Genomic DNA, 22984 nt, shown 5'->3' with positions numbered 1-22984 from the left:
TGACTACAGTGTATGGACATGACTATTTAGGACACCTGGCCATTGGAAGCCATTGGAAATAGAAATAAAGCTTTTGTTTTTTTATGTGTGATGTGAGATTGCTGTTGATCTCAGATCTCAAGTTCTTTTAAACCAAACTCATCAAATCATGCCTTCGGGAACACTACTATTGTAGAAGTTATTTAAAAAATTGTTCTAGCACTTTTGTCCATATCTTCTGTGTTATACAATTAAATTATATACATATATATTTTTATCTAGCAACATAAAATGCTAGAAGTACAGACAAAGATGTGTAGAGTCATCCCTGGTTTTTGTGTTAAATGCCATCGCCCATGTGATGCACATCACCGGGACATCATTCTCACAAACTCTGAAAGAAGCAAATGAGCAGAAAGTAAATATGTTGAGTTTAGAGACACAGTCAAAAAAGGCAAATAGAATTCAGCGCTCACCCTCAAAGTCTACCAAACCGTCTCCATTGAGGTCCACGTCTCTGAGAATCTCATTTATCTCTCTGTTGGTCACTTGTTCTCCCATCAGCTTCTTCATGGCCTCGCGTAGCTCAGACAAACTGATCTGACCGTCACCATTGGAATCAAACTGGGACCAAAGAGAGAATCCAGCATTTTTTCCAAACCACAAATATGCAGGGTTTCACTGCACAGTGCATTTGATCAAAACCAAACCACCATGTATAAGAAATAGTAGCAGAATATCCAGACCTCTTTGAATGCATCACGTAGTTCTTTCACTCCAATCATGTCTGCAGTCTCTGCCAACATTTTGGGTCCCATCAGCTCCACAAAATCCTCAAAGTCCACTTTGCCTCCACCTGTAGAACAGACGCATTTGACATTTTATTAAAAATCAGCAAAAAAAACAACAACAAACAAATATATTCAGCTGAGTGTGCTTGTGGTGCACTCACAAATTTGCTGACTCAATTCTATGAGCTCCATCTCAGTGGGCATGTATCCCATGGTCCTCATGCACTCCCCCAGGTCTTTATGGCTAATGAAGCCGTCCTTGTTCTTATCAAACTCCAAAAAGGCTTCACGGAGCTCTGAAGACACGCACATGATTGAAAGTGCAAGTCAGGTACTTTTATTCTGTTTGATGGAGAAGAGAAAAGGTAGTATTTAAAAAAAGAAAATCACACACCATCCATCTCTTCTGGTCTCAGCTCTCGATCCTGTTAGAAGCAATGACAATCAAATTTCAACGACTTGAAAGGTTTTAACCTCTGTTGCTCATTCAACAATTTAATTAATAGGTATTTAAGACAATTTTTTTAATGCCGTGATAATGGTGACATTGACCATGAATGGAGGGTTACAGTAACAGTTATAATTTCTTGTAAAACTTGAATTATTTCATTAATTCAGTTTTTAAAATATTAAACTCAATTCACAATCTCAAGAAATACAAAATACTACAGCACAAGAACCAATATAACTATTTTAATGTCATATTTTTGTTTCCCGTGTCTGTGTGCTCGCCCCTCCCCTCCTGTGCTCTGATCAGTGTAATTGCCGTCCCCTGCCTCTCGTTACCTGTCTTGTATTTAAGTCCTGTCTGCCTCTCACTCCCCTTTCGGGTGATTCTCGTTTCTTGTCTCTTGTCTCGTCTATGGTTGTCTTTGTCTTGTCTTTCTGTTCAGTTATTCTCGTCCCTAGTCGAGCTTCTATAGTCTGTCTTTTGAGTTTGTTCAATAAACCCTGGTCTGAGCTGCATTTGGTCGCCCAGCTCCATTCAATTTCTGACAAAATTAGGTAGGGACTAGACTTCTCAAAAGTATTTTCAAATGTTGTTTTCAACAAATCTGTACAATAGATGAGCAATTTCATGTAATTGGAAAAAGTTCGTTGCTATTTAAATATGCATTATTGTCCTTGTAAAGGCAGATAATTTCATTCTGCTCTTGTACTGTGTGAATTAGTCAAGTCAAGTCTTGACTTGACTTGTACTGTGTGAATTAGGGTGTATCTAATCAAGTGTCCAGTCAATATATTTCAAGTCTGCCTCCTATAAATCTATAGGCAAACCTGACCCATCTCCCAATCAAACGCTGTATGTAAATGTACGTATGGATTAAATTGTATGCCGCATTATGATGACAAATTGTATGAAGAGCTAACCAAATTACTTTTGTGACTTTGCCAGGCAACAAGTGAATATTAGGAAATTTTATATAGACATTAGCAGCACTTCAGATGCGTTTTCAAAAATCTGCATATAACACCAAAAACGTTGAGTAGTACTTGGATTGCTTGCAAGTTGCAATCATTCCATGCTGTAACCCGACTCTTGCACCAAATTAGCCAGATTGGCCCCATGTCACCCCTGACCCCAACAAGCACAAGCACAATGGATAGATGGATGGAATGGAAGATCAACTGAGAAGTGGGTCAGTAGTTTTGTACCACAACACACGAGGGGAGAGTGCCACACAATCAAAGGTCAATCATCCATGGCTCGGAACAATCGACCCCGAAGCGGTGATGCGGTAGATTTCGGCCATGATGGAGGGATGAAGATGAGCAGGGATGGGGGCTTGTTACGTACGAGCGTCAGCAAAAAGCCTCGCTTGAGAAAGATGCAGGCGGGGCCCGCGATGTTGTGCAGCATGTTGCTGTTCTTCACCAACGTCCCGAAAGGATTTTTGAACACATCCTCTTCCACTTCGGCGTCTTGCTCTTCTTGCTGTCGCGCGCCCCTGAGGCCCCTCACTTCACCCCCCACTGACACCCCCTTTAGAGGCAGACCAGGTTGTTAGCCTTGTCTTCAGTCAGCCATTTTTGATGACATAACATCTTTCAGGGAAATTTTCATTTCAAGGAAGCGTTGGAAATGTTTCTACTTGACTTGTTTCGAACCTTTTTAGTTCAAAATTACTCACAGTATGGACACCGGAGTCATTAAAGGAGACAAGTTTTCTCCAATTTAAGAGATACAAGATGTGTCAACTGTGCCTGCAACTATCGGATAGTTTTATAAGCTACGTTGTACTGATTATCTCACCAATTAATTGAGTAATCGGATAACAATTATTTAGCATTACTGAACACAATAACATGTCTTCTAAATGTGTTGTTTTTGTCCAATTGGGGATACCATACTTGCATTTTACTGAAGTATCTGTGACTTTGAATTAGCCCTAGTCCTAACAACACGCCTGTCACATACTTTCGAGTCGACCCAGAGGATCAAGAATTAGCGCCCATACCGTCTTCATTAGCTTCGGTGAAATTAGCTTGTGTTTAGACTCTACCAATAGTGTGCCGGCTAGCTAATCAATAGCACTCTTGTCTGTGACCCAATTGAAACCTTTGTGCCAACTGGTTCCCATGCCCTCACTTTTATGATGTCTGCTCTTTGTGGATGTGACTTTCTCTTGAGTCATCTTGCGTCTAAATTAAGGTCAAAAGTTGCACCATGTTTGGAATACTGATTCTTTTAAAAAACTGATTCGAAAAAGAGTTCTTAGTATGTCAAAGTCAAATTGCAAGGTCCCAGAGCCAACCAATGGAGAAAAGAGGCATTATAATAATACAAAAGGTAGTCATTAAAATTGCAAGTACAACACAAATATAATGTCCATAATGGTATTAAAGCAATGAAAGTATTAAAGAGAAAATATTATTTGAAAAGATGATGAACAATAATATTCAAAGTTATGTTTTGTATTATAGCATTATATTGTATGTTTGTCAGACTTATACTCCATGACATGTCCAGGATCAAAATGCCACATTTCTTAAGGAAGGACAAACATACAACCACTGGGCAATCACATTCCGTGATGCATTACTTAATGTACAATCATACAATCCTTCTACTTTTAACCCAGAAATCTTAGAATACACGTTTTATCTTTAAGTCATTTGTAATATCAAAATAACCTGAACTACAAACTCAAATGGGCTCTGACGAGAATACGGTTCCCTTAGTTAAATGGCGGTCTAGCTAAACCTGCATGCTCATATCAGTTAGAATAAAATAAGGAAATATTCTATGGTATTAATGTTTGCCAGTTATAATACTTGAAGTCTTACCTTCCTCATTTTTTCTTTCATGGATGATTTGGTGCAGTTGCCCATCACCCAAGCTCCCAACCTATATTCCTCTTCTTTTCTGCACCACTTACCTCACACTCTTCCCTTTTGTTTCCTCACTAGCTGCTCGTTTCAAAACTCCAGCTGCTCCATTGCGGAGAAAAACTCCAAGAGTTGCCCCATAGTGTGATGATGTGATGCCACTCAGTGATGAAGAGCGTCTCTAATCTATGCCAGTAATCACAAGGCTGATTGACTCCGCCCACCTTTGCCCATCCCAGTGTCATTGCATACATGAACCAAAATAAGCGCCCTCAACCAAACTGAATGCTTCACTTGAGTGATGCATCTCTAATTCTCTTTTTACACTTCTCAACTACTGTAATCTCTCGAGCGTCTCTCCATCAATGTCACACATGTTGTATCAGCACCCAAATGACTTCATCTGCAGCAAGATGGCTTTTAGGGAGAGAATTAAGAGGGGGAAAACAGAAGGGGATTAATCGTCGCTGTGTCAGATTGAAGGAGTGGATGTGATGATGAAAAGGAGAGCTGAAAGGGTACAAGGAAAAATACAACAAAAAACAGCAAGAACTCTGCACCTATTTGCTATTTTAAAGTGATGATTGAAACACAATTTTCTTGTAATATCAGGGCTGGTGCGGCAAGTTTTTTTCACAAAAAAAAACAACTAAAAAACTAAATAAAACCCCCAAGCAATTAGCATCATGTATTAAGGGATCAATTGTGGTGTCACCAATGCAGTTTTGTGTGAACATTGACCATGATGAATTTATGTAACAAAAAGGATAAAAATGAGAACATAATGCTTAAAACCGGTCACGGGAATAGAAGATAACTGCTTCAACTTTGAAATAACCTGTACTGCATGTCTTTTTTGGACTGGTGATGTATGCAAATCTTACCACGAGAGGGCGCCAGAGAAAAAAAGGGGACGTGTGTGTGTGTGTGTGTGTGTGTGTGTGTGTGTGTGTGTGTGTGTGTGTGTGTGTGTGTGTGTGTGTGTGTGTGTGTGTGTGTGTGTGTGTGTGTGTGCAGGGTAATTTACTCAATGCACACACATGTATGGGTAAACAGCCCCAGCTTTGGGTAAATAGTGAAGACCTCAACGGCGGACCAGGCGGAGGATGATGGCTGACCTAAGGGGAGGCGTCACAACGGCTGGGAAGGCGGATGAAGGCTACAGCAGAAAAGGGTCACCAGTCGTCTTGGTCTCCTTGCCACTGGATTCTGACCCCAATCTGTCAAGGACAGTGTGGTGACTGTCTGTGCACCAGTCTCCCCACGTTAAACAAAGTCACGCACAGGCGTCTTTTTCAGGGAATCCATTTTACATCCCAGATTACCCTGAGAAGAAGACTGTCATACTCGTCTCGAGTGACCGCCGATGATGATGGTGTGTGTGTGTGAGTGACTAAATTTAAACTTCTTAAAACCAGTTTGTTTCTCAATATTGCCTTTATGATTTTCTTAATACCTTTTTAAATATACTGTGTTCATATTTTACAATTCAGTATCATTTTTTCCGAATGAAGACATTCAAAAATTGTGAAGCGTTCTTGGGGGATCTGGAACACATGAATATTATTTCTATTTATTTCATTGGGACAAGTTGATTTTGAGATATGAATGGTTTGAGTTACAAGTATGGTGGAATGAATTAAAGTCTTAAATTGGGGGCTATGTTTTTGATCACTCCCACAAGGAATTAAATATGCGAAGTAGAGAATGATATTTAAAAGTTGGATGCATACACTTGATCAATAAAAATATATGCATTTGAGGTGAATATATTAATTTTCATCACTAGGATTGGCCATCCACACATTGAACACTAAGGCAATAACGTCAGTGAATGAGCGTGTGCCATGGTCTGTTGAGTTGGAAATGAACGTAGGGGAGCGTATTACTGGCCAGCAATTTTCTGGCTATGGCAATAGTAACTGTTGTGACTCCTGCTGTCGATGATTTGAATCATTACAAGATGGGCCGGATTCAATTGGCATCCCCAGACTGGTGGGCCTCATGTGGCCTATGCTCTCACTCAGCGCAGGCTGCCACCTGCCCATGCTTGCATTGATGATGCAACTTAGTACTTTATTCATGATTGCATCTTACTAAAACCTTACACTGAAATGATTAGCATCAGTTCTACAGGTCAATTAGCAATACTGGTACCGGTATCACTTTTGATCGTTACAATGCTTTCAAAATTGTGTGACGGTTAAATCAGTTAGTCAGTTAAATCACTTACTTAATTTCCTGCAACGGTTTCGCTGTTTCAGTAATTTCATGTTGGTTGATCAACAACCGGTCTGGACTCATCAATGACTCACCCAGATGAGTTGAGTGGGAGACATACGCACGTACTGAGATCAGCAGCTAGCTCATACCATTAGAACTGATCAATTATCTGCTCAGTTCCTTCTTATCGCATTTCAATTCATTATGTAAATTAGGTGTGTGTGCGTGTGTGTGTTTGTGTGTGTGTGTGTGTGTGCGTGCGTGTGTGTGCATTGAGTAAAGATCTGGTGTCGGATGATCAGCAACTGGTGTCCTCTAACAAGAGCTGTCAGTCAGAGATTGATGATGTCTAGTGTAAGGGATGAGGGCCGGATGGGTTCAGTGGTAATTGATACTAACTATGTAGTCATTATCTGATCTTACTCATTTGACGTAGCCCATTATGCAAGAGCAAGAACAGAAAAAATACAAATATATTTGTTGGACTCGGGTAACATTGTCAGGGCAAACACCTTTGAGGCATTGCTTTCTGGATGATGGGCAGGAGAAAGGTGTCCCACCAGTCCAATCTGTTTATTTAATACAAAGCTTTTAATTGGATTGCAATGTTAATGTGCATGAATTATGATTATTTCTGCATTCTTTTAATGATTGGAGGGAGAGAGTGGCCCTTCAAATTTGAATGAACTATCGTACTTTGTTGTTGTCTGCTCAGTGATAAAAAAAATTTGCTCAAAGTTTCATTATTAATCAGTTGTTTGGTTTTTGGCGCGCTTTATTACATTATTGGGGTAAGAATAACTTAAATTTAAACACATAGTCAGAATTTTCAAATATGTATCCCCAGTACAAAATATTACAGAATGCATCATTACATGTCAATTTATTGGTGTTGTTTTGGGGAATTTACACTTTTTTGCACAGTGTAGAAGAGATGTAGGGTGGGGGATTTGGGGAAAGGTGGAAAATGAAAGTTACAAAGGTCAAAACAATTGGGTGCGCAGTTTTGATGGAAGAAAAAAAGAGGAGGATTCACAAGCAAATGAGACATTTATGTAGTTATTTTATGTGTGGGCACTTGAAATGGAATTCTCTCGTGCAAGTGCTTTTTGACCCCATAGAATATCTCTTTTGTTAGCCTCTCACTAAAAGGTCAGCTTCTGGCCAAGATGCTCGCTGGATGGCTTTTCCTCACATTTTAGAAAAAAAATACAAAAGGGCCAGAGGCTGTTTGGAATTGTCAATAGAAAATGGTAACCCGTTTATTAGCCTCTAGCAAAGATGACTGATTTGAAATGAGATTGAGGGTTCTCTACTTTTTTCCTTCAAATGAATTGACGTTACATCATAGTATAAGTGTGTGGGTATTCTTCGAGAAATGTCAAACGCTTGCATTTCCGTTCACTTTGTGTGGGCTGAGGGTCCATCAGTGCAAGCAGGAAATGAGCTCCTCATTAAGAGACACTCATTTCTTTCCACTTCTTCCCGATTGTGCTGACACTCTCTCGTACTTATTTTTGGACCTGTGGCATCATAACTGACATCAGCTGTTTTTCTTTTTCTGGTGATTTTCTGCTGACGTGAGCATGTTACATCCTCTTCAGTTTAAGAGGGAATCAGAATGACTCACAGGCCATCTTAATCCCCTCTCGTTTTATTGATGTTGTTTCCAACACCACGATCCGTTATTTCTGAGCCGACAGATGCAACATGTAGGTACACAAATGTGTCTCGTGTCGCTGCCTTCTCTTGTGTCATCCTGTGAGTGACATGAGATACGATGGGATGGCAACTGGCAAGCCAGAGTGCGATGGCTGCCAAGGTACGGCTGTATCATCATATCTCTGGCTGAGCATGACGCTATCTGTTACGGATTACACTTTCCTAATGTTTCCTAAAGTAAAGGAGCTTAAATCCTCACCGACACACGCTATCTCATCCTTAACGATGAAGCGCCCACTATGCACTGAGATGCAATATATTTGATGTAGCTGTATTAAATGCACCATTTTACCTAGTCATATAAGATGTCTGATGTGAGAGAGCATTCACTGCACAGTGGTAGACTACCTCAATTTACTACGGGTAATGTGACGAATGATTTTTCAAAATGCAAGCCGTCATTCTGTTGGAGCAGATATTTGCGATACCAACCTATATGGTAGCAAACCAGCAGCAGTTTTGTGTGCTAGTAAATAATTCTGCAAAAGGAGAGAAATGTCATGTTTTAGGGGTTTGACGTTTACTGTCCAATCAAACATTCATCAAAGAAAGATACGTATGTATTCATCTAGAATTTTCCTTCTGAATACATTTCAATAAGGAGAGATAATTTGAGATGAGCATGGTCACAAATGAAACTCATTATTTAAGACACCACTGTATAATGTGCAGTGGTTAACACATTCATTAAACCCTGTCCACCTATTCATGTTTATGAAAAAGTTGCCCTAAATCGTTTTGGCGGTTTAGTGTTGTGCGGGACTAATGTCTGACTTCTTAGATAACCCTTCTGATCTGGCTCAAGGTATTAAAAGTTGATTTCAAAGTCCGAAGTGGTCAAATATCAAGAGGTCATTGGATTGGCAAAAGTCCATATTAAAACACTTAAGGATATTTTCTCTCTTTTTTTTTTTGGGACAAATTTAATATGCATTTTATAGATTTAAGAATGTCATAGTGGCAAAGAGCACTCTGCTCTATTCACTTTGCGCACCCTTTCCATATCCTGTTTTTCATCGTATTCTGGCCTCTCCGACGACTTTTCCCCCTCTCAGATAAATGCCCTATTTGACTGATATTAATAGCACTATTTGTTGTATGTAGCCTGGTTTTATTTAGTTAAGGGGCAATGGAGACACACACCACAGCTGACAATGAGCTACCTGTCCAAACACAGAGTCCACGATAGGCAGCAAGTCGACAGGCTCCGATTGCTCCACCTCTTCTCTGCTGCTATCTTTCCTTTGTGGTCCTTCCATCATCTGCTCCAGCCTCTCTTCCAACGTCTGCCCGTTCTCAGAAAGCGTCTTCGGGAGGTGATGCGGTGTGGACACTTGGATGTCTGCTGTAATGACTCCTCCCTGCTCACCGGTGCGCTTTCTCTGCTTCTCCACCTTCTTTTTGATTGCAGCCTGCACCTGTGGTGAGAAAAGCAGATTGAGAACCTCAGGTCAGACTTGGTTTACTCTTAAAACAAACAAATGTCACTTTTAATCAGGTGTAAAAATGAGAAACTTAAAATGACCCTCATTGTAATCATAATATCATTTCTTTTCAAATCAAATTTTTTTTTCTTACACATTACACAGTGCGACATGAGACAAGATTTATGGTGTTCAAACACCCCTGCCCACACACACAAGGGCAATTCATGTTTTGATACGGATGCAGAAACTGCACAGCATCATAATTTGATAATCTTGTTTAGCAATATGAAAGGTACCAAATACTAGAAAGACCACTCGTTATAACGTAGTGCATGTAGACATATACAATTCAAGTTGTATTTTGGTCTATTGTCTTAAAAATAACACATAAGCCGTTTAGTTCTCATTTTGTACTGTGCTTATCCTCATTAGGGTTGAGGTGGAGCCGAAGCCTATTCCAGATGGACAAGATGCACCCATGGAGAGAAAATTGCAAGATGACTATAGACAAGCATTTCACACTCAAATTCACATTTATTATTATTATTATCATTATTATTATCCATTTTGTATTATTAATATTATTATTAGTTGTAGTATTAGTAGTAGTCTGCAACTATTGCATAACATTGCTTATCACCACTGCCCCGGTTTGAAATAAGGTCCATAAAAATAAAACAAAACATTTCAAATAAAATACTTGGATGGAAATCCATATTAGCCGAAAAAAATTTTTGTGTGTGTGTGTGTGTGTGTGTGTGTGTGTGTGTGTGTGTGTGTGTGCGTGTGTGTGTGCGTGTGTGTGTGTGTGTGTGTGTGTGTGTGTAAGATACGGCGTAAGCACACACCTGTTTGGCGGTCTTCTCCTGTGGCACACTCATGGCTGCAGCACCGCCTCCCGCAGCCGTCGACTCGCGAATGATCATGAACATCTCGATGTGACACAGGCGCACGCACCCTCTATCTCCCTCTCTCTCTCTTTCTCCTGCCTTCCCCCTCCCTCTCTCGTCTCTCAGATGATCTCGTCTCTGTTTTTATTTTGAAAGTGCAAAAATCCAGTACAAATTTGGTTGAAAAAAAAGGTCATTCGACTTCTGGCTTTTCCTCAACAGTTGCTTCGAATAGTTGTGCTGAAGCTCAAATCCAAATGTTTGCCCATCCTTCACCCTGTGGGGCCACTCCGAGTCGAGCGCTTCCTTCGCCGCTGCCCTTTCTTCTGTATATGTTTCTCTCTTCGTGGCTTTTTATCATCAGCTTTTGTCTTGGCCGCAGGATTAAGTTCCTGCACCTCAGCCCTCAGTCTGTATCTCGCTTCCTTTTAGGTGACACCCTATACCTCCTGTGCACCCTTTCTACCTGCAGCACACCAAAGTTGCTCCTTAACTGCCTCCTCTTTTTCAAAATTGCCATCTAGGATAACAGTCACTTTAGCAGCCACAATAGACATCGTGCCTGAAGTGATACCAAAGCATTGCTGTAAAAATTAACATTTGTTTTAACATTTGATTTGTTTGTTTTTGGCAGAAAAATTCAGGTTTGCTTTTAGATTGGGCAGGTCCATGGAATAATATCACCGACACATTTGATTGTATTTATTTAGGGATGCAAGATTATGGTCTACATTTATGCTGTTTTATATATGTTACTTGTGTACAGCTGCTGGAAAACAATCAGAGAATTTCAGTCTTTTGGCCAGTTATTTTGGTTGATGTTTGAAGGACCACGATTAACCGATTTAATTGGGCCCTAATGCTGAATGTGGACGAGGTTGAGGAGATGTAGCCTCATTTTATATACGTAGCATTTTTTTATTTTGTTGTGGTTAACAACACTAATCTTTGTGGTGTGTCAAATTTACAAGACATTTATTTTCACTTCACCAGAATTTCAATTTCGTAAATTCCTGGTATACACATTTCGATGAATCTTGCGAAAGTCCTGGTTATTCACTTCCCTGGTTCTTTTATCACAAACAAGATATTTTAGGTTGCATTACCTGACATGTTTCGGCTGGTACTTCCTGTAAGTCCTAGTTATTTCCATGGAAAGTTTCTAACATCTGGGAATTTTACAAACCAAACTCTCACCGCATAGTAATATTTTTATTTTCTCTACTTTCCTTCTACATTTATCTGCCTTCAGATTCCCTTTTTCATATCCAAAGCCTTTGTTGGGACACAAATTGGATTATTTCTCATTTTCCTAGGTCAGCTCTCCGTTTAGTTACACGACACAGATTTCCTTTGTTTGTTTGTTTTTTTGTTTGTTTGTTTGTTTGTTTAGCATGCAAACTCAGCTGCTATCAAATAATTTGCTTGGGCTCAAACACATCACCTCAAAGTGGTTCTGCATGCATAATCTCATCCCACAAGCACCAGTGAGCAAACACATGTGATCACAATTGACTGTTTCATCTCTATTTTTAGATTACAAAGCCAAACATGTAAACATATTCTCAAATCCTGGGACGAGGCAAAGATAAGAGCTACCTTTACAGAAAACAATGAGGTAAGGACACGGCTGTTTAAAATTAGAGCTTGTATTTTTTGTGACGTTCTCTCTACATGAGTCTACACTATTCAAAAATAGAGTAGAGCATTTGAACAACATGCATCAAATGCATTTTCAGGCACTGATAAATGATGAACTGTATAATGCGCTCTCAAAAATTAAACCAGTTTGCTACACACTAGTAGAAAAGCAAATTTGGTTAAATCATATGGGGCTCCTCATTGTCGTTTTGCCCGCGAATGATTTGGTCATGCGCTGACGTGACATCACTTTTCATTTCTTGCTTTCTTTGACATTCTCCATAGATGTGAATGTGGTATGAACGGCTGTTAGTACACATGTGCCCTGTGATTGACTGGTGACCAGTCCAGGTTGCACACTGCCTCTTCCCAAGAATAATCTGGACCAGTGGTCTAGAAAATAGATGGATGTACAATGTGGCTCGGGTTACAGTATAAATTGACATCAATTAAACAAGAACTGGGTGTATATGGCACAGAAATCTGTGCGTCACAGTGTAACACAATTTATCATGGCTTCTTTTTACATCTGTGTGATACACGAGATGGTCAGGGGTGTTTTTCCACACCAAATTCTTCCACAAATTGCCTTTATGGAGCTTTTTTTTTCCTACACCGGAATCAAAAAAGAGCCTTCTCCAAGCCCTATCACCCTGGCTGTAATTTAGTCGCCAGGGCTTGTGTTACCGCGTGTTAACTGGCCTGCAGTGATATCAAATTAGACATCAAGACACGTTGACTAACCCCGGAGGCCAATAAAAGGACTCGACAATCAGCCATGAATAATAGATACATTTTTCTTCTCATTATTTATTTGTTTGCATTGCAGGTGACGAGTATCCTATTGGCTCTACAAGCACAAAAGTTATTTATCAAGCTGGCACTGGAAAAGAAGCTCGTTGTACGTAGAATGCCATATGAGGTGACATCTAATCAGTGGATTAACTTGGACATCAGATATTCACAGCGGTAGGGTGAAACTATACACAGTAGGTTCACCTCCGTAATGGTTTTTGTTACAACTCTGCCTCGTCTGTGTTAATACATGATAACAAGAACTCACAAAAAAACATTGTGCCTGATAATTAAAGGCTCACTTAAAGATGTACACACAACTAGTATTACTACTTGTGAATCAATAGATGTTAACTTGTGGAATTTTGGACTGTCACGAGTTGTACTGGTACCACACACTGCTGTCAATTAGGACATAGCAGTAAAATGTTGTTGTCCTACTAGAGAGCAAGAGTTGTCCCACTTGTGAGGACGAATAGCATACTAGTACATGGACCTCAATTTGGAGATCAATGAGCTTTTTGTCCATTTATTGGGGGGGGTAAAATACCAGTGAGAAAGTTGCTCTATTAGTGAGCTGGATTTTCATACTTGTAAGGGCAAAAAAGTCTAGTGATTTATTCATTGTAAGCTGAATATCAAGGATATTGAATTAAGGTTCAAATCGAAATTCACAACTTGGGAAAAAGTGACACAAACCATGGATTAAAAGCTTTAGTTAACTAAGAATATGAAGAACAATGTAAAACACAGTGTACTAGCACATTGCACAAAAACGAGTCCTAAAATTCAAAGGCCATTCTGGTAACACCTTTTTTGATGTACTCCCTCTTATTCTACATTCATTCTTACCCCCAACACCGAACTCCCAATTGGGTTGCTGCCAATTTTTAAATCAGGGCAAAAAACACATTTTAGTCTCTTTTGCATTGAGCCTCATATGGCAAATTTCAGAGTAGATGTTTGTTTAAACATGAACCCCAGAATTTGCTTTTTGAGCATCCTCTTATAATAGACATGGCCACTCAATTTTAAGTTGAACAACCAGGCGTCGAAGGCAGTTTTTCCTCCCTCTCCAAGGAAGCACTTTTTGTGAGTTCTTAGGGGTCATGTTTAAAATGGGACATCTAAAATACATTCATGCATTTTCACCAGCACAATCATGCTTTTGGTTTATTAACGTACCCCAATGGCAAAAATAAGAATAAATACTGATTGCAAGAGTGTTTTGTCCTTTATTGTGCAATCTGTTTGCTTTTGGCCTTTTAATGTTGTTGATGGTTTTTTTCCTATGCACATTACAGTGAACTCCTGCTATTCATGAGGGATAGGGACTGTACTATAACTCCCTATACTGATGCCATTAAATGGTGGCAAATGACTTTTTTTTATCTAAATAGTTCTCCTCAACTCATATCAATACTAAGACACTAACAGCAAAGGAATACTGTCATTTTTCATGTAGTTTTTCAGCAAATAACGGAGTATAGTTTGAAATAAAATCAACAAATAGGTTAGTTTGCAAAAACCAAAACGCAAATATGCGGGAGTTCACTGTCTAACATGAAGCTTTTCGCAACACATTCAATTGACACAGAAATCTTGTTTCAACATCTTGCATCTAAATGTGCTGATTCATCTATCCCCAGCGTGGCGTGACAATGGTCAGCGGCTCCCAGTTATAGCCTTTAATAATAGGCCAGGGATTAAAATATGGGTAAACTGGCTCGTTGAATTTGGCATCGTAGAAAGTGAACAGGTGGCTCATATCTCCGGCGTCGTAAAAGGCCACCTCACCGCGGCCGCAGTCCAGATAGACGCCCACCCGCCTGGGAGGTTTGGCCGGATACAGCAAACTATCCTCCTCTGTGTCCGTGCATGCTTCATACTCGCAGGTGCCATCTCCGTTGTCCCTCAGCACCATGGTCCAGAAACCGTCCTCCGGGCAGAGGTTGATCTCATCCTTCCTGTTGACGGAGGCTCGGGCCACACCAAGACCCCACGCCGTCTTGGAGCCCACTTCCACTTCCCAATAGTGTCTTCCCGAGGAAAAGGCCTCCGTGCCTAGCACGATGTTGTAGCGAGTAAAGCGTTCCGGGTTGTTGGGCAGGTTGGGCTGGATTTTACCCACCTGGACCCTGGTGCGACATGAGGAAACCCACAGGCAGGGGTAGGCCGTGTCCGGGTCCAATGACACCGCGGTCACAGCTAAGGATATTAGGGAAAATATATTCACACTCGCATCAAAACTCTAGGCTGTGCCATGTGTGTGGGTTTGTACCAGGCTGAAACATTGCCATCATTTTCCTCCAGGTCCTGTACTGCAAAGGTCCCACAAACTCTCCAGACTGCAGATCCACACTCACCTCCGAGGGGTGCTCAAACAAGTTCTCAGCCCTGGAAAGTCAGAAAGAATGACTGAGAATTCCAAAAGCGACAACTGAAGCCAAAAAATATGAAGGTAATATTTATTAAGAGAGCCGATGATGAACAAATCAGCTGGACTATTCATAGCTGCTCTTCGGTCAGGACTCCGAGCTGCAGTTCTGAAAATGTCGTCTTTTACTTCCTGACTATCATTGGCACAATGCAAGCCTTTATAAATACTTTGCCACGATCAGATGGATATCAGGTGTAAATTCACTTTGCTGTGGGCGTGTTTGCTCTGGTACAGTATATGATAAATGCAGTATTCTTTGTGAATAAGACATTACGGCGATGCAAATTGCAGCTGCCACAGTTCATTCTTTGTGAATCAAGACCTGTTAATTGCTTCATTCCTACTATCTTAGAATTTCCTTAATAAATATTTGCTTTAATCTCGATCCAGAAATAAAAATAACCAATTTTACAACATTTTTCACCCCAAAAACTTAGACGTTTGTTTTTGCTCTTCAATTAAAAGACTTCAATGACTTTTCCACACTCTGTAAGCTTAGGTCTTGTATGGACTACTATTATACCTTGCAGCTGTACTTAATGTTGAGCCTTAATAGTGGAGAACTGAATTTACCCCATGAGATTAATAAAGTATCTATCTATCTAATGAAACCTCTTAATTTTGATAATTATTTCATTTAACATGATTTTAGACAAGGTCTTTGCCCATGCCTTGGCTTAGGTCAGTCTGCCCTCTAGTGGGGAATCAGCTGCAGTACAAGTCAAGTTGACCTCAAAAAGGTGGATGAATGATGAATTAAAAATGTTAGGAAACATATGATTAGTCACAGAACACAAAAAAATCAACCATAATTACAGTAATGGTACTCACCCGCCAATAAAATCTTTAATTCCCTAAAACAAAAGGAAACAAATCCAGGTTTGTAACACATCACTTCCTTTGTAACTTGCATGATGGCGTAACGCATGCACTCATTTCACGTTAACACATCAATCAACTGACATCACTAAACATCTCCGCTCTCCCACCTTGAGTTGCTCAGGGTTTTCTTCCTCCATCAATTTGAGGCGAAGTTGGTCGGCGGCGCTTTCCAGCTGGCTGCTTTGCTGCGTGGCCTCTGTGAGCGCCTCCTCCAGCTCAGTGAGCTTCTCCTCCTTTTTCTTCTGTAGTTTCTGCTTGATGCAATCCTCTTCCTCCTGGAGGAACTCCCTCAGACGGCCAAACTCCAGAGTCACCATGTCCTCCAGATCCCCTGATCGCTCCTGAGTGAAAGAAAGCCACACATCCACCTGATGTGAAAATGGATCATTGGCAAAGCTGAAAGGAATCACTGTTGAAGAAGTTGCTCTATATTTGCCAGTGCTATATTTCATACACAAAATGCTGCCCTTCTCAGGATATACTGTGTTGGTCAAGCATGACACCAAATCAGACACAAAACACCAAAAAGAAACAGAAAGACAGGAAGAGGAAAGTTGGCAAACTTCCCCTTTTATGTTGTTTACTCACATCCTTTCACGCAAAGAGAAATAGAAGTGAAAATAAGTGAATGTGCATTAAAACTGGGTCAAACAACAGAGGGGCCTGACAAATAGGGTTAAGTTTTTAAAGACCAAATATGAACATTCAGAGGCGTAGTTTTGAGCAAAGATAGTGTATGTATGTTAGACTTATCTGGTACTTTTCAAACAGTCAACCTGCTACTTACGCTCATATCTCTGTTCAACACGTGCACACACACACACACACACACACACACACACACACACACACAAACACACTTTGAATGACGTATGCAGTCCAGCCGAAATGAAGTCAATCCGGCCATTTGGCTACTGTGTGTGTGTGTGTGTGTGTGTGTGTGTGTGTGTGTGTGTGTGTGTGTGTGTGTGTGTGTGTGTGTGTGTGTGTGTGTGTGTGTGTGTGTGTGTGTGTGTGTGTGTGTGTGTGTGAAGAGAGAGAGAGAGAGAGAGAGAGAGAGAGAGAGAGAGAGAGAGAGAGAGAGAGAGAGAGAGAGAGAGAGAGAGAGAGAGAGAGAGAGAGAGAGAGAGAGAGAGAGACATGATTTGGCTTGTTTATGTATCACATCCATTGCACCATGTCTGAGTCTCCTGGTGCATTTTGCAAGGCCGTTCTTGTTCAACTATCACTGTGTGATGTAATTGTGAGGACTTTAAAGGCGAAGTCAACCCCAAGATTTTAACATGTTCCTTGTACCCCAACTCGCCAAAACACTGTTCACTGTTTCATTTGTGGAATATGAATTGAACAGGCAAAATCCACCTGTTTTTATCCAAGTGGATGTTTTGCTATGTGCTGACTGAAAATTGTCTAAGTGAGATGTTCATTTGTGTTTTTAAATTAAGCCAGCCTAAGGAGGACTCGTGAGAGTGGACATGGCTTTTTGTCAACATCCATAAACACATACCTTAATGAGAAGGATTTTTTCATTTGTTTGTTTTTGGAAAAGTGAGGCATCCTCCGACTGCTGCTGAACTCTCTCCAGAGCCACAGACAGTTTATCCTGCAGGGAAGAAGAGACACATTCAAAATGGATTAAAGGATGAGCTCCGCCCACCCCCACCTTTCCTCGTTGAAAAACACTCTTCCTTAATGGCACTCATATGACACAAACCCAACTAAGAAACGAAGACAAAACTGCCATTTCAGCTCGAGTTCAAAAAAGAAAAGAGAAAAAAGTAACTTTTGATCAGAGGGGTCCAAGAGGAGGAGTTGTCAGACCTCACACTGGCTTGCTGAATTCCTGTAAAACACTCAAGTAGCTGGAAGCTACAAACTGGCTGATCTGCTTTTTGAAAAGCATTCAAACCATCCAATGGTTTATGAAAGCCCTGGTTGTCAATGCCAAAAGAGACATGCGAATATAATTACAAAGTAGGTCAGGTTGTCAATCAGCACACCCATTATTTTTTTTCCCAATTTGTAAGTAATGAAGAATTGATTTCTTTTTTATTGAGAAATATATATAATATACAAGCTATTTTTCTAGTGTCACTACAACAAAAACTTTTGTATACACTGCATGTGTGTATTAAAAACATATACTGTATGTGCGCATATATGGTGCCAAATATGGTAAATTTCTGAATTTTTTAGCAAAGCAGTCCTGTTGGTCTGTCCCCAAGTTATTTGTTATTTGTATGCACTGTTAATCAACCCAGTGTTGGAAATAGCTTACACACAACTCTTTTAAAACGTGCACTTTTGAACTGGATGGTGCGGCTCATGGTCGACTTTAAATTAAATTAAAACAAATTAAAATTAACCTAATTCAATTGAAAAATACAACAAAGTAATTAGGAATAAATTTACTCCAGACCAGGGGTGTCACACTCATCTGTGTCATGGGCAACATTATAGTTATGGTTTTCTGCAGAGGATGAAAGAATCATGGAAGTTGACGCACAAGGTTTGCTTCATCGGTCCACATAAAATGAAACGTCAGGCCAAATCTGGCCCCCAGGCCCTGAGTTTGAAACAGTGGTCTTGTGTTGTAAAGTGTTTTTCCATTTTAAATGAGTAATCTGTTCTTTATGTGTCACTTACACATGAGAATGATTGTGAATACTGTTTTCATGGAAGAGGTTAGGGTTAGGGTTAGGGTTAGGGTTAGGGTTAGGGTTAGGGTTAGGGTTAGGGTTAGGGTTAGGGTTACACCAACCTTTTTCTTAAATTATGTATATCAATGATTTTCAAAGTGTGGTACGATTACAACTTGTGGCACATAGCCTCCCTCTAGTGGTATATAAAGGAATTGGTAAATTAAATGGATATACAGTGGAGCCTCGGTTTTCGACCACAATCCGTTCTAGAAGGCTGTTCGAGCAGTGAATTGTTCGAATTCCGAATCGTGTATTCCTATTACAAATAATGGTAAAAAATGTAAGCAAAAAAAAAAACGTCCCTTTTTAAGCATTTTTTTCATTTGCGCATTTTTGTCCGATCGCGCAACTGCAGAGCACCGCCGAACGCACAACCGTAGCGCGTCGCCGACCGCCCAACTGCACCGCGCTGTTCGCATTATTGTGACAGAGCCGTCGCTGAAATTTAGAAAATATGTTTAAAATCCTGATGTTCTTTCCGAAATTTAAGTGGACCTCAGTGCGCATGGAGCTTGATTTAGTCCGATCCCGCAACCACAGCGCGCCCGGCGCTCATTGTCGCATTGCGTCTTTGTGTTTTAGGATGGTTTTACTGCTCCCACTTGCTTCCTTTGGTGGCATGATTAGAGTTGATGCAATCCTCAGAGTAACGAGAATGTAACAACGAACGGAATCAGTTGGCATGCGGGTACTCTCGGCTCATCGCGTGAGGTTCGACAACCGAATTTCGTCCGACATCCGAAGCAAAAAAATCTCCAATGTTTTGTTCGACTACCGATTTGTTCGAGAACCGGGACATTCGAAAACCGAGGCTCCACTGTAAATCTGACTTTCAAAAACCTAAGAGAATGAAGCTCGTGATTATGCATACAGTGACTTTATAATCATTTAGATCCAGTACATTATGATTTTTAATGATGTACGGTACTTTGTAATTTCCCAGTGGAATACATTTGAGAGAAAGAGTGCGATACCGTATACCTTATAGTTCTCAAAGGCCTCGTTGATGGGGATGACATTGTGCGTCTTGTGGTCCCGGGACATGCCACAAACTAAACATATCGGCAGCTGGTCATCCTCGCAGTAGAGCTTGAGTTTCTCCTCATGCTCCTCGCACATGTCCATTCCGAACAGGCGCGGCCAGTGTCCGACGGACGAGGCGATGCTGCTCATACTGGACCCGGGTTCTCGCTCCTCCAGCAGATCTTCCGGGACCCAACCGGGAGGCATCGGCGGCGCGCCTGCCCCACCCGCGGAGGCGGCGGCAGAGTCCATGGCCCGGGCTCGACGCACACTGTCCACCACGTTACACAGGAGCGAGTTGGGCCGCAGTTTCTTCGCGCAAGTTTTGCGGCACTTTGGGCAAGTGGCCTGCTCTTCCGCCTTGGCCTCCCAGCACTGAATGATGCAAACTTGGCAGAAGTGGTGCCCGCACTCGAGAATGACAGGATCGCGGAAGAGCTCCAGACACACTGGACAGGTGAGTTCCGATCGGAGTTCTTCAAGTGCGCCGGCCTCTTCCATTGTCCTCCCATGTGCACATAGTCCTCATTCGGAGACAGAAAACTCACTCGACTTGTCCTTTAGCGTCTCTGTGGACTTGTCAATGCAAAAGTTGACTCCAGTGTGAGAGGCAGAAAAGGCGTGGCCTGAGTATGTTTTTTTTTCTTCTTTTTTTTTTTTTTTCTCTGAACCAACCCCACTGAAGACGTGCAGCAACAGGCTTGGCGAGTGCTCCGGTTGCTGCAAAATGCCTCATGACAGTCACAAGCAACCGTTAGAGGGAGATATTTACAGCAGAACAAGTTATCCTTTCAAGGAAGTATGTAAGCTAACAAAAATAGAAAATACCATATTTGTGAATGATGGGAAAATTATAGACGTTCTTAAAAACCACTGAGCATCTGCATTTGTATTTTTTTTTCATTAGCTGAAACAATTAGTCAATAATAATTCGTACCCCAGCAAGACAAACCCACGCGTTGAATCTGAATTTCCAGGCTAATATAGTGCAATAAACATATAGTAAGAGTAATAAAATAATTAGGACATGAAATTAACATTTGTTATATTAAATTAAAGTACAAACCCCAGTTACAAAAGACACAAAAACTAAAAACAAAATATCATTTCTGCATCATTTTCAATCTATATTCAATCAAACACACGTAATGTCAAGATGTTTAATGTTCAAAGTGAACATTTTTTTACAAAAATCCCAGAAAGGCTATGTGGCTTTCTGGAAAACAACATGTTTGCTTTTAGGCACCCCTGTGATTGTCACGTTTTTTCTGTACCGTCAGAGAATGGAATCAACATTTCTTCAGGAAGTCTTAATGTCTTCTGCAGAGAGCAATATTGACAAACCGAGTGTTAAGGAGGAGATTAAAAAACAAAAATCACAACTCAGACGTATGAAGCTTGGTGAATGACACTTCGCTGTCAAAGCTGTCAAAACATCTTACTCAGCAGGTTTCATATGGGACTATAACAAATGACAAGTCTCTGTTCTTCCCATCTTACATAATCACCAGGAAATACCAAATGATCATTAAAGGTCCTTTGGGTATTTTTCTTCACGATTCGTTTACATGTCCAGAATGTTTTTAGATATAGAACATAAACTGTCAAACTCTACACAAAAATCTTATCAAAGACACATGACAGACAATATTCTACGGACACCAATAGCTTTGTAATGACTTCAATAAATCAAATTTAAACCCATTTCTTCATTTATAAGGGTGCTATGAAAGAAATCAAATGTGACTTAAATTCAGACGTATACTGATTGGGTGGTGTCACATTCTACTCACGTGACACGATGTGGGCACGCCAGCCTTTTGCTACATTTCCCACTTGGTTGCCTCATCTTCTTTCAACAAAATTTTTTAATTAAGTCTGGAAGAGGTGTCAGAAACAGAGGAATTCCCCATTAATAACAGAATGGGAATCAGACAGAGTTCTCACATATTTAGGTCATTGATGTGTGATTCCCATGACAAGGGAAGTTTTGATGACTAAATGTTATAGAGAGTTACAAAAAGAAAACAAGACAGGACAAAGAAAAGCCTTTCGTGAATGTGACACTTACGTCATACACCCTGAGCAAGAATTGAAGATACCCTAAACTCAGCCCTCCCTCCACCAAAGTGACCTAACCCTGGAAATGTTTGATATTCGATTAGTCAGTGTAATGATTGTTAATTACGTACATCAACGATGTAAAACTGAGTCATGGCTCAAGTGACAATTCCAACATATGCCTCAATTCACATATGTGTCATGGCAGCCTAAGTAAAAACAATTCATTGAATCAGATCAATATCAGGCTTCTTCCAAAATCCGACACATGTATATGAGCCAAAGGGAGCACCGTAAAAGATCAGATCAGTAAGTATAGCACACGTATAACACCATCACGACGCTTGCCGTTAATCATAACTTCAGTGAAGGCAGAGACAGTTAAATTTAATTATGCTACATTCAAGGTTCGTCCATTATAAAATAAGCAAAACAATTGCGGGCAGCTGCATGGGAAGTAATATCAAAGTCAAAGTCTGCTTTCTTGTCAATTTCTTCACGCTAAGACACACAAAGAGATCAAAATTATGTTTCCCACCGTCCCACGGTGACTAGACACATTACATAACACATACAAGCAAATAGCACAAAGAGTAAAAACAAATAGACAAGAGCGACTAATAAGTAATAAGCAAAAAACCAATAAATAAACAATAAATAAATAAATAGACAAATAAGAGGAGCAAAATGGAGCAAGTGTGCATACAGCAGACAGCCAGAATATAGCGCAAAAGAACAGGACGTTATGCAGTTCATTTAAATAAATAGAGGGAAGAGCGCTTAGTATTTAATGCATTATAACTTATTTCCATGTTGTCACTGTAATGTCTTTTGTATTGTTATGCATGCTATTCCGCCGCATTATGGCGACAAGGCACTTGTTTTTTACACCTTAACTTTACTTTCAAACCCAGTTTATAGTAAACGTAAGTGATGTCATCATGACATCTCTGATTAAATGGTGAAAGGAGTCTTAATAGTACAATAAAGAGTCATTGTTACAGCGGCAGCGGTTGTGAAAGTGTAAGCAAAATAACATTTTGTCAAATTTACCAACCTCAATGTCTAGACTTTTGTA

The 22984-nt window shown here is 40.4% G+C and overlaps 2 protein-coding genes and 1 long non-coding RNA gene across 5 annotated transcripts; 1 reads left to right on the top strand and 2 right to left on the bottom strand.

Moving 5' to 3' along the window:
* Window positions 1–25: 25 nt before the first annotated feature.
* Window positions 26–10414, bottom strand: cabp2b (calcium binding protein 2b). Of its 3 annotated transcripts, XM_085904294.1 has the most exons (8): window positions 10321–10414; window positions 9209–9463; window positions 2569–2754; window positions 1165–1195; window positions 932–1066; window positions 726–835; window positions 456–603; window positions 26–373 (listed from the first exon to the last, which is right to left on the bottom strand). In XM_085904294.1, exons 1-8 carry the CDS (start codon window positions 10402–10404, stop codon window positions 348–350), a joined length of 975 nt encoding a protein of 324 aa, XP_085760420.1. In that variant the 5' UTR covers window positions 10405–10414; the 3' UTR covers window positions 26–347. The 3 variants fall into 3 exon arrangements, with proteins under 3 accessions (XP_085760420.1, XP_085760430.1, XP_085760440.1); XM_085904304.1 differs by lacking the exon at window positions 2569–2754; XM_085904314.1 differs by lacking the exons at window positions 2569–2754; window positions 9209–9463; window positions 10321–10414 and adding an exon at window positions 4059–4146.
* A 1484-nt stretch (window positions 10415–11898) lies between these two features.
* On the top strand, window positions 11899–15412 carry LOC147061026 (uncharacterized). Its single transcript, XR_015063413.1, has 3 exons — window positions 11899–11980; window positions 12833–12992; window positions 15112–15412. It is a non-coding gene; the product is annotated as an uncharacterized LOC147061026 (long non-coding RNA).
* LOC147061025 (nuclear factor 7, brain-like) lies at window positions 12804–20568 on the bottom strand. The gene is made up of 6 exons (XM_085904281.1): window positions 19804–20568; window positions 17628–17723; window positions 16228–16461; window positions 16070–16092; window positions 15080–15195; window positions 12804–15006 (listed from the first exon to the last, which is right to left on the bottom strand). Exons 1-6 carry the CDS (start codon window positions 20344–20346, stop codon window positions 14438–14440), a joined length of 1581 nt encoding a protein of 526 aa, XP_085760407.1. The 5' UTR covers window positions 20347–20568; the 3' UTR covers window positions 12804–14437.
* Between the last annotated feature and the right edge of the window lie 2416 nt (window positions 20569–22984).

Source organism: Syngnathus leptorhynchus, chromosome 2 (assembly GCF_054491065.1).
Source record: "Syngnathus leptorhynchus isolate UIUO chromosome 2, UIUO_Slep, whole genome shotgun sequence".
In the NCBI taxonomy this organism is placed as follows: domain Eukaryota; kingdom Metazoa; phylum Chordata; class Actinopteri; order Syngnathiformes; family Syngnathidae; genus Syngnathus; species Syngnathus leptorhynchus.
The sequence above is the reverse complement of the archived record's forward strand: the minus strand, read 5'-3'. Positions and strand labels throughout refer to the sequence as shown.

What these genes read in the sequence shown, in the direction of transcription:
- LOC147061025 (XM_085904281.1), bottom strand. Translation starts at nt 20,346, where the DNA reads ATGGAAGAGGCCGGCGCACTTGAAGAACTCCGATCGGAACTCACCTGT. An exon ending in AGGCCTTTGAGAACTATAAG is followed by an intron (nt 17,724 to 19,803) that starts GTATACGGTATC and finishes TCTTCCCTGCAG; the next exon opens with GATAAACTGTCTGTGGCTCT. An exon ending in GATGGCAATGTTTCAGCCTG is followed by an intron (nt 15,007 to 15,079) that starts GTACAAACCCAC and finishes TAATATCCTTAG; the next exon opens with CTGTGACCGCGGTGTCATTG.
- cabp2b (XM_085904294.1), bottom strand. Translation starts at nt 10,404, where the DNA reads ATGTTCATGATCATTCGCGAGTCGACGGCTGCGGGAGGCGGTGCTGCA. An exon ending in TGGACTCTGTGTTTGGACAG is followed by an intron (nt 2,755 to 9,208) that starts GTAGCTCATTGT and finishes CTGCCTCTAAAG; the next exon opens with GGGGTGTCAGTGGGGGGTGA. An exon ending in TACGTGATGCATTCAAAGAG is followed by an intron (nt 604 to 725) that starts GTCTGGATATTC and finishes CTTTGGTCCCAG; the next exon opens with TTTGATTCCAATGGTGACGG.